Below are 11,274 nucleotides of genomic sequence, written 5' to 3'. Positions count from 1 at the left end.
GCCTAGCACCAGGATTTGCACTTATCTTTGGGTGCGAGGAGTTACACCAACTGAAACCAGGTATAAATCCTAGCATGCAAGTTGGGCACAGATCCTCCAAATTCTCTAACATTGCACACATTTTAAGGGGACACCCCTGGCCCGCCTATACCCTCCCATGGCCATGCCCACTTTGCAGATCCATGCAGAACACTTACACGTATTCTACAAATAGGCACATGTGTTTTTTCATGGAACTGCCATTTCTGCCCCATTTGCATGCCTTGCACCCACTAGAATGCTTTAGCACCTAATGATCAGTGCCATATATAGAATTTCCCCCATCTGTATAGTGTCTGGCCAGAATATGGGCAGAACATGAGTAGGAACCTAAAACTATACATATCACCGCTATCTGTATAATTACCGGCAGTCACTCTATTATATCTATATCGAACAGCACTGACTATACAAGCAAGGATACCAAGGCCAGCATTTGAAAAAAAAAATACTCTGACTGCCAGGTTTCATTATTGATCTGTTTATATTATCTGCTTTGTATACCCTGCTCAGCCAGTTTTGGGGTGGGTGATTCTAAGCCTGAAAATAAATAAATGGACCTGCCATACTGTCTGCTGCTAAAGGCCTCTCTTTCATGCACTTTTCTCCTCCCACCAGAGCTGCATTCTCTCATTTAAACAGTCAAGCACACAACCTCTTAAAGAAAGCAGGGACATACTAAATCCTGACTAGCAAAGTCTCCTGCAAATGATTTGCCTTGTTATAAGCTGCAAGAATATTGTTCCACAAGAGACTAGTCGATTGAGGACCAAGTGATTTTATTATGGGTTTATGACAGCAAGATGGTATAGTCACATCTATCAGAACAATCAACAGACACATTTTAGAGGCAGATCTGCAGCTCAGAGCTTTGACATTTTTGTTAAGGAATATTTAACCACTATTTTCCAGTTGTTATTCACTGAGGCTTTTTATCATCGTACAGCAAGTGGAGAGGTAGAAGGTAGAAGTTGGAAAAAAGGGTTAAAGATACCATTGCCACACTGAGACAGGATTCAGTCACTTTGCTTTTCAGTAGCATGAGCATGGAGTATATCATTGCACCTGCAGAGGGACTGGAAAACATTTTTATTTTGATAAATAGGGATATTTTTCATTGTTCAGAAAATCATCTTACGCATTTCTTAGTACACATTGGAAGCAAGATCACGGGATTAAAAAAGACTGGTAGCACATGAACATGCTATCTGCAACATGTTCTAACAGTTCTCCCTCAAAATAATAAATGTTTTCTTTCCTCAGGAATACACTGAATTTAATACTGTAGCCACCGATACAAAGCATAATGGAAGCCTAATTCTTTGGAACGTTATCAGAAACAAATTCCAGAACTCAACACCCAACTTTAGGAACTTTCCAGTTTTCTTGAGCAAGTGCCTCGGTGATGAACGGGATACAAAGAATAATTTCATTCAACACATTTTCACAGACCAAGTGTTGTCTTTGGAGGAGCACTGTTCAACAGCTAAGCATGACCAAAGAAAACTAGGGGAAAGCTTCACTCTTTGTTTTTGAGTGAGGGTCCAGTCTTGTGGGAATCGAGCATGTTGCTAATACTTCCAAATCTATTTTTCTTTAAATTCTCTTCATTCCTCTTCCCATGAGGCAGGCAAAGACTGTCATGACCATCTTTGGTTTCACTTCCACCAAGTCTTCTGGAAGAGCGTAGACTCTGGCTCCAATTTTTCTTGCCATGGAGATGGCGTACCTGCAAGAAAAATTAAGGTAAGTTTCAAAGCCAAGACAGCAAATCAATTATTTGTAAGACACTAACAAATGAAAACATCACTTCAAGTGACAAACTATTGACCATAAAAGCTACATCCCATGCTCTTATCTGCTTTCATAATCTGGTATGCCAGTTTTGGTACTGTTGAAAGTTCAACTTTAGCTTTCTTTTCATTGGGAGTATCAGGTCTTATCAATGAGTGAATCTGCGGAAAACCAGTTGATTAAGAGCTCTGCCCAGCAGTATGTTTTTCCTTAAGTTAGTCACCCTTATTTCTATCTAACTCCTGTTGCTCTATCTTATCCATCCATATCTTCTGCCTGTGCTTACACCCTATACGCTGTTTAAGATGTTTTAATGTGTATTGTATTGACATTGTAAGTAGCATACTATTTTAAAAAATCAAATTAAGGGGGGATAAGCAATCTGAATCCTGTACCCACATAAATAATCCTAAGGTTGCATGCAAATCACTCCCATGAATATTCATTGTGATTATCCTAAAAACCTGACTGGCTGGGGTGCCTCCAGGACCAGGTTTGGGAACCACTGAGTTAGGTGATCTGTACATACTTGGCATTATTGAGTCTCTCCTCATCGTTCAAGTCCTCTGTTTTCAAAAGATCATACTTGATTGAACCCGGCTGAATGGCATCAATGAGATCTAGGACAGGCAGACTTGTGCTGATTCTACTGTCCTACACACGAAAAACATACAGAAAACATGTGAAACAACAAGATGTTAAAGCAAATATTATCATTTTGTAAGCAGTAACCTTTAAGGGGACAGTTTTCAAAGATATTGCCTTGGGTACATGGGTTACCTTGAAGAGAGGGACGGGGTGGAATACACCCAGAGAAGTAGGTTGGTGATTTCATTTTGAAATCCCTGTATATCGTTTACCTTGCATACTTTCTTCCTGCAGAGTAGGATAGATATACATTTTCCCTGCTAAACTGCTACTCTAAGATTTTCAAAGGGAAACTCTGCAAGGAGTTTTTCTTTGAAATGTGGCTTGCAGGCCCATGATTATGTTATCCCCCCCCCCCCCCCCCCCCCCCCGCCCCCTGAAAATGGGCTTTGGCATAAGGCTGGAGGTGAGAGGATTTTCTGGGGGTCACTAAGAGGGACATAATCGAAAGGGTCGTCCAAGTTTTGATGAGGACGTCCTCGCAAAACGTCCCGATGCAGGGGCGGGAAAACCCGTATTATCAAAACAAGATGGACGTCCATCTTTCGTTTCAATAATACGGTCAGGGACGTCCAAATCTTGAAATTTTGGTCATCCTTAGAGATGGTCATCTCTAGACTTGGTCGTTTCTGATTTTTGGCGATAATGGAAACCAAGGACATCCATCTCAGAAACAACCAAATGCAAGCCTTTTGGTCATGGGAGGAGCCACCATTTCTAGTGCACTGGTCCCCCTGACATGCCAGGACACCAACCAGGCACCCTAGGGGGCACTGCAGTGGACTTCAGAAATTGCTCCCAGGAACATAGCTCCCTTACCTTGTGTGCTGAGCCCCCCAAAACCTACTACCCACAACTGTACACCACTACCATAGCCCTTACGGGTGAAGGGGGGCACCTAGATGTGGGTACAGTGGGTTTGTGGTGGGTTTTGGAGGGTTCGCTGTTTCCTCCACAAACTTAACAGGCAGGGGGGGTTGGGCCTGGGTCCGCCTGCCTGAAGTGCACTGCAGTACCCACTAAAACTGCTCCAGGGACCTGCATACTGCTGTCATGGACCTGAGTATGACATCTGAGGCTGGCAAAAAATATTTTGAAAGATATTTTTTGAGGGTGGGAGGGGGTTCGTGACCACTGGGGGAGTAACGGGAGGTCATCCCCGATTCCCTTCGGTGGTCATCTGGTCATTTTGGGCACCTTTTTGTGCCTTGGTCATGAGAAAAACACGACCAGGTAAAGTCGTCCAACTGCTCGTCAGGGACGTCCTTTTTTTCCTATTATGGGTCGAGGATGTCCTAGTGTTAGGCACACCCAAGTCCCACCTTCGCTACGCCTCCGATATGCCCCCTTTGAACTTTAGCTGTCCCTGAGACTGCAAGCAATTGGGGACTTCCAAAATCTGCTTTCGATTATACCGATTTGGACGACCCTGTGAGAAAGACGTCCATCTTCCGATTTATGTCGAAAAATGGGTATCCTTCTCTTTCAAAAATGAGCCTGTAAGGAGACAGAGCTGTTATTGACAGCCTGGTGAGGCAATCGGAGTAAAGTCCAGCACTAGTAGGAAGGATAAATACGTTAATAAAAGATATTGCTTGGAGAACATTCTGGTCTTTGGTAGCCCACCCCCGCCGAGACCCATTGTACCGAGGCAGAGAGTCCTGGGTATCAAAGCAGGAGAAATTTGCTTTGTGTGGTGACTGCAAATTTCTGCTACATAGCAGCGGATGCCTACAGGGAGTTCCAGAATAGGGAGCAAGAAGGAGTGCTTGGAGGACAATACGTTAACTTTAACTTTATTGGATTTATACCCCACACTCATCTGAGTCAAGGACTCAGTTCTTTGTGGCTTACATTAAATTAAGTAAGTGTACAAATACAGGTCAAGGGTGCATGATTAGGGAGTGAACAGAAAGATAGTTGAAACAGGATAAGGGAGGGGGGTCTGGAGGAGGGTATACACCCCAGGTAGGAGAAGTGGGAGTGGGCGTGCCTCACTTCTGGCAGGACTTTCATTGCAGGTGTGAATGACCCCTATTCTGGGATGGGACAGAGAGTAACTGAAGAGATAATGTGGAGATAATTGTGGACTGAGAGTGTAATCAAGATTACCAAGTACTTTATTCTGGTTTGCAAATAGAGGAGATTTAAGATAGAACTAAACTGTAAGTTTGAATGCCCTGATATCATATGGAGACTGTTTTGTGCTGTGCTGACCATCTGAAGAAAAACACCCTGAATTGTACAGACCAAGCTGACAAGGTTATGAACTGTTCTTTTTACTAAGTTACTGATAATAATGCAAGTTGAAGTTCAACTCTGAGACTGCTGACTAATCTTTTGAGTGGAAGTGCCCAGAGAAAGCATACCCTTGGCCTACCAGATTTCTTCCGGCCCCGACCTGCGCCCAGCTCAAGTGATTCTACCAGTGGGAGTTGTGTGTTTGGCAGAAGTATTCTGTTTGTGTGACTCTGGTCCTGGGTGAGGTGGAGCAAAACCCAGGAGTTGAGCTGAGCCGGATGTGTGCCCAGGGTTACAATTACAAAGGGGGTAAGTCTAAAACTTACCTCCATTTAGGTGCCCTGAAGACACATAATGAGAGCCTATTCTACACCACACCTGGGCACCCAGATTCTGTATGAAAATACTAGCACAACCTAGCATTGTCACGCTTTACGTTTATGTGTCTGCGGTTACGTGAGCCATAGACCTGGCATAAATAAGGGTGACTAAATGCAGCAGGGAGGCGCATAATTTACAGTATTCCCTAAATTACATGTATAAACGGGAACCTTGCCAGTGCTCTGTTCGTGTGCATGCCTCCTTGCATTTACACATTATCCCCTGGATTTCATATAGCGTGACTTAAGTTGTGCGTGCAAATCCGGTCGTATTGTGGATTTGCGTGCACAACTTAATTAGTTAACAAGCCAATCAGCGCTCATAATTGCCAATTAACAAGCAATTATTGGTATTAATTAGAATTTACATGTGTGGCTGTCTAAGCATATTCTGTAACATGATGCTTGTAAGTCGCATAGTTGAAAAGGGGGCATGGAATAGGCAGGTTGTGGGCATTTCTAAAATCTATGCACGTTGTTATAAAATACACCCAGTCCAAGCCTAATTTAGGCATCTGCATTTACACCAAGTTTTACTTGGAGTAACTGCACATGACTAAATTTAGTTGCATGGACAGGCACTCGCCGTATTCTATAAATCACTTGGAAATTTAGGCGTATTCTAAAAAGTACACCTAGATTTAGATGTACTTTTTAGAATACGCCTAGGTGTATTTTTTTTTTTTTGCCACTGATTTTTTAGGTGTGATATATAGAATCTAGTTCTATGTTATTTAAGCACTCATTACAGAATACTGCTTAGGTGCTCTCCTAGCATTTCATGGGTAAGCGTACACTTAACGCACGTTAAGTGCTAATAATGTAATCTGTAGATTTGCCCTTAAAGGGCCAGATTCAAGAAATGGCATCGAAAAATATGCGCGGGGAAAAGTCAGCACTCCGCACTATTCTACAAAGGGCGTTCCGGGATGAGTGCCATTTAGAGAATAGCGCCTAAAAGGGATTTGCGCGCCCAACTGTAGGTGAAAGGGTTACACCATCTGAAACCTGGTATAAATCCTGGAATACAAGTTGGGCACTGATCCCCAGAATTTTGTAACACTACAATAATATTGTGTGAATGCCTCTGACTCACCCATGCCCCTCCCATGGCCACACCTCCTTTTGGGTTGTGCATGAGAATATTTGTGAACAGATCTTTATAGAATCGCTCACAGACAGATCCATGTACAAATCCAAATTAGTGCCAATTAACATCAAAATTGCATGTTATCAACCAATTATTGATTAACGCTCATTATATAATTTATTTGCGTGCAGGTCTCAGGATTGTGTACAGATTTGGGCCCCATTTATACAATCTGCTACAGTCCTTCCAGTTGGGGGCACTCCTGTCCCTAGTGATTGAAAACACAGTAATGAAGCACTGCCCCCCATTGGCAGCAATGTAGTTGGAGGACTCTCACTCAGCTTAGACGGAACGGGGGGGGGGGGGGGGGGGGGACACCCTGGATCCCACCCATAGGTGTCACTGTTGTATAATGCCTGAGTTTTCTTCACACAGGCTGGGAACTTTGGACTAGTTTCAGTAAATGGTGATGAAAAAACAGTGCTGAAAAAAATCCATGTGGAGCACTAAACTATAAACATCGGTCCAAATTGCCCGCCATTTATAGAGGAGCGTTTAGATCCAATTTCTGTGCCAAACTTTGGGTGAGAGGATTTACGCCAACTGAAACCTGGTGTAAATCCTGGTGCATCAGTATTACCGCGTGCATCTTTAGCAAATGGCCCTGACCCTCCCATGCCCCTCCAATGGCCATGCCCCTTTTCAGTTGCACGCTGTAAGATTTGTGTATGGAACTTTATAGAATAGCACTTAGCAAGATGTGTGCGCAAATCCAAACTGTTGCCAATTAACGCCAGTACTTGTTAGCACCCAATTATTGGCACTAATTGGCTTGATAGGCAATTTAGTTGCACATGCATCTCAGGATAGTGTGCAATTTTGCACACGGAAATTTGCACGCCATTTAGAGAATCCAGCGGTTTGCCTCTACAGCATCTTTCAAGTGTCCCTACCACATCTGTGACCTATAAAGTAAGATGTTCTAGAATGTACCTTGAAACTGGAGATGCGGGAGCTTTTCTCAGCTTCTTTCAGCGTTTCATTTACCCAGTTAATGATGATGTCATCGTTGACCTTCTGTCCACCCCCGATATCTTCCAGCATGTTCAGTGTGTACCTTAACACAAACCAGTACTGGTTCTTAACTTATTAGGAACACAATTCCTAGGTTGTATATATATATATCACACTGCATGAGGCCATAATTTTGCAGACTTTCCAGCTGATTTTTGAAAGAGATCGCCGGCCATCTTCCAACACAAATCGGGAGATGGCCGGCGATCTCCTGAATCCGGCCAAATCGGCATAATCGAAAGCCGATTTTGGCTGGCTTCAACTGCATTCCGTTGCAGGGCCAGCGAAAGTTCAAGGGGGTGTGTCGGCACGGTAGCGAAGGCAGGATGGGGGCGGGACGGGGGCGTGCATTGAGATGGCCGGCTTCGCCCAATAATGGAAAAAAGAAAGCCGGCCTTCACGAGAATTTGGTCCGCTTTATTTGGACCCTTTTTTTCCAAGTCCAAGTCCCAAAAAAGTGCCCGAACTGACCAGATGACCACCGGAGGGAATCAGGGATCACCTCCCCTGACTCCCCCAGTGGTCACTAACCCCCTCCCACTCTCAAAAAAAAACTTTAAAAACTTTTTTTCCAGCCTCTATGCCAGCCTCAAATGTCATTCTCAGGTCCATTGCAGCAGTATACAGGTCCCTGGAGCAGTTTTAGTTGGTGCAGTGGACTTCAGGCACATCCCCCCCTACCTGTTACACTTGTGGTGGAACATGGGAGCCCTTCAAAATCCACCCAAAACCCACTGTACCCACATGCAGGTGCCCCCCTTCACCCCTTAGGGCTATGGTAGTGGTGTATAGTTGTGGGGAGTGGGTTTTTTTTTTTGGGGGGGGGGGGTTGGGGAGCTCAGCACCCAATGTAAGGGAGCTATGCACTTGGGAGCTATTTTGGTGTCCTGGCATGTGAGGGGGACCAGTGCACTACAAATCCTGGCCCCTCCTATGACCAAATGCCTTGGATTTGGCCGGATTTGAGATCGCTGGCTTCGGTTTCCATTATGGGCAAAAACTGATGCCGGCCATCTCTGACATTTGGCCGGCCCCAACTGTATTATCAAAAAAAAAAAGATGGCCGACCATGCTTTTAGAAAATACGATTGGCTCCGCCGACTTGTGGAGCCGGCCCCGGAGATGGCTGGCCATGTAGATGGCTGGCGCCATTCGATTATGCCCTTCATAGGGTCCTTTTTACTAAAGTATGTTAAACAGTTAGTGGACAGTTCTATAACTGGGTGCCTGCATGTAGGCGCCCCGAGTCCACATGGTAAACGCCTGGGCACCCGAGCGCCTAGGTTCCATTATAGAATACTAGCTGCTTGAAGTTACCCAGATATCTGGGTAGTGGTGCTGAATACTGCTGTTTTACCCAGGCTAGGCCCCAGACCACCACAATACTATCCAAATAGTGCCGGCAAAGTCTGTACTAATTTTCAGCGGCATTATCCAGATAATGCCACTGAAAATTAACTGCTGGCCCCAGTCAGTGCTACTTATCCTCGTAGCAGCATCTGAAAGATCGAGCCCTAAATTAGTATTCAGCTAGGTATCATAACTTTGGTTACTCCTTTAAAATTCAATGACTTTTTGTATCAGTGAAGATGAAAAGAACCCCCCCCCCCCCCCCCCACACACACACACATAATCACATAGACAGGAGTCATGCATTCACATAGGCACTTTTTTTGTTAACACTAATTGACTTAGCTTACAGTAGAACATACGTTTGTTCTCATATAAAGCCTTTAGTAAAGTGAGCATGCAGTAGAGGGCAGTGCACAGCTTTTCCAATACCTTCTCATCAGCTGCCAGAGCAAGGCCAATGTCAGAGTTCGATTTCCTTCATTCAGATCCTGCCCAGCAATGCCAACCAGTGAAAATTTGGCTTGATTCTTTCCGAGCTCAACAGCATAATTGCAGTTTTCAAGCTGTAAGCAAAACAAACCCAGTGACATGATCTGCTACTGGTGTTCAAACTTTATAAAATAATTATTGAAAATGAAATGACTTTATTGGGCAGAAGACATAGAGTAAATTGTCCTTATATGAGAAGACTACCACTAAGGGTTAGCACCAACTTTTGGATCCAGGAGACAGATGGGGTGAGAGTGGAAGAGGGTTCTAGTGGGACCAAAGGGTGGGGCAATGGATTGGGGGGATAAGAACCGGGGGGTTTGGGGGAGATTAGAACTTGGGGTGGAAGATCGGAAGGGGAATTTGGAAAGGATTTGGATTTGGAGGAGCTGGGGGACTGGATTCATGAAAGATCCCTTTATGTTGGTCCTGGCTACATAAATGTCTTATCTGGGTCCCAGCAAGAGAATGACACGGGGAAAAAATTTGTCTGTGTCCCCACCCCATCCCCGCTGTCTCTGTTCCGATCCCCGCTCTGTACCCACAGGCTCTGTCTCCATCCCCGCCCCGTCTCTACAGGACCTGTCTCCGTCCCCACCCCATCCCCGCAGGAGCTGCGGTGCGAGTGGCGGCTTGTGGCGGTCCGGTTCTGCCCCAGGCCCGGCTATGTCTCTCGGCAGCCCTGAGTAGCGTAGCTATGGTGAGGGAGCCTTGGGGGCCTGGGCCCCCTTACTTTGGGCTCAGGCCCCATCCAGAACTGCAGCATCCCTTTATCTTTGCTGGTGGGGATGTCAAAGCCCTGCCAGCCAAATAAATATAGTGCCTCCATTCTCCTCCTTCTCGGCTGCCTCCTTCTTGTAGGTGGCATCAGCGTGCCTTCAGCTGCCAATTCTGGGACTTCTCGCACAAGAAGTCAAGGAAACCACTGACTTCTATAAGAAGAAAGCAGCCAAGAAGGAAAGGAGTGAAGGCACTGTATTTATTTGGCTAGCAGAGCCTCGGCATCCCTGCCAGCAAAGGTATGGTTAATGCGCGCATATGGGGGAGGGGGAGACAAGAATGCATTGTCCCCCAGTCCACCTGTGGGCACCCCCAAAATTGAAGGATTGGCTACGCCCCTGGCCCAGACATGGCCTAGCACTATCTGGGTCTAAGGTGAGTGGTATCAATCAGCTGAATATTGTGGTACATAAGTAAAAATACACGGGCATGGCATAAACTTGCATAGGGTCTACAAAGCTTTCCAGGGTAACACTAGGTCAGGAGAGGCAGCGGCATATCCTTTTGAATAAACTAACAATAGCCACAACATTGATGCAGGTTCTTTTGCATAGACCATTTTCAGTCCATTTCAGCTCATTGCATACATATATTTTAATTAAAAAAAACTTAGATGTGCATTAGAACTTTTAGGGGTGAATTCTATAAATCATGCCTAAAAAAAGGCGCCAAAAAAACCTTTAAGCGCTAAAGTTAGGCATGGTTTATAGAATAGTGCTTAAGTCCCAGGGGTCACACGTAAATTTAGGTGCGGCCACTTGAACCAATGAAAATGTGGTGCAAATTCCCCCAGATAAATTTACACACAGAACCCCCTTATTCTATAATTGCTAGTATAACAACAACAAAAAAAACACTCCCATGATATGCCTCAAACTGCCCATGAACCTCCCATTTCTGTGCCCCCTTTTTCAGGGCATGTGTAAAATCTAGGCATGGATCACAAGCCCAAATAGATTCCAATTAATGCCAATAATTGCTTGTTAAAAAGCCAATTATTGGAACTAATTGGCTTATTATTCAATTAAATTGCAAGCACAAAAGGGGCGTGTGCCCAAATTTGCATGCACAATTTTTGGCAACTTTTATAGGATTAGGGGGTTAATGTGCATTAATCAACTTAACATGTTAATTTGTAGATTTTAATCAAATTCAAAACCACCAGGATTTTACTAGTCCCTTTTGGCTAGTGTTTCCCAGGGCCAGATGAGGTGTACTGGGGCAGAATGATGTGTCAGGGAAAGACAGGTTTCCTGTGCCCTGTGCAGTGGCGTATTTAGGGTCTGTGTCGTGGCATGCGCACTCCCTTAAAATTCTCTCGGCATCTTCACCCAATAGCAGCACTCATAAGCTGCGCCCTGAAGGGCAGGACAGTTCAGGGAGGAA

At 44.8% G+C, this 11,274-nt stretch overlaps 1 protein-coding gene across 1 annotated transcript in view; it reads right to left on the bottom strand.

The window, feature by feature from the left end:
* Positions 1–797: 797 nt before the first annotated feature.
* The window catches only part of LCP1 (lymphocyte cytosolic protein 1), a 103,994-nt gene continuing 93,517 nt past the window's right edge, over positions 798–11,274 (bottom strand). The window contains exons 13-16 of the mRNA XM_030200505.1: positions 9,049–9,182; positions 7,186–7,309; positions 2,363–2,487; positions 798–1,768 (exon numbers count right to left, since the gene is read on the bottom strand). Coding sequence (XP_030056365.1) covers positions 1,636–1,768; positions 2,363–2,487; positions 7,186–7,309; positions 9,049–9,182 — 516 coding nt within the window. The 3' untranslated portion in view covers positions 798–1,635. The remainder of the gene's footprint in view (positions 1,769–2,362; positions 2,488–7,185; positions 7,310–9,048; positions 9,183–11,274) is intronic.

The sequence above is a fragment of the Microcaecilia unicolor genome, chromosome 4 (genome assembly GCF_901765095.1).
Source record: "Microcaecilia unicolor chromosome 4, aMicUni1.1, whole genome shotgun sequence".
Classification (NCBI taxonomy): Eukaryota; Metazoa; Chordata; class Amphibia; order Gymnophiona; family Siphonopidae; genus Microcaecilia; species Microcaecilia unicolor.
This window is presented reverse-complemented; position numbering and strand designations above follow the sequence as displayed.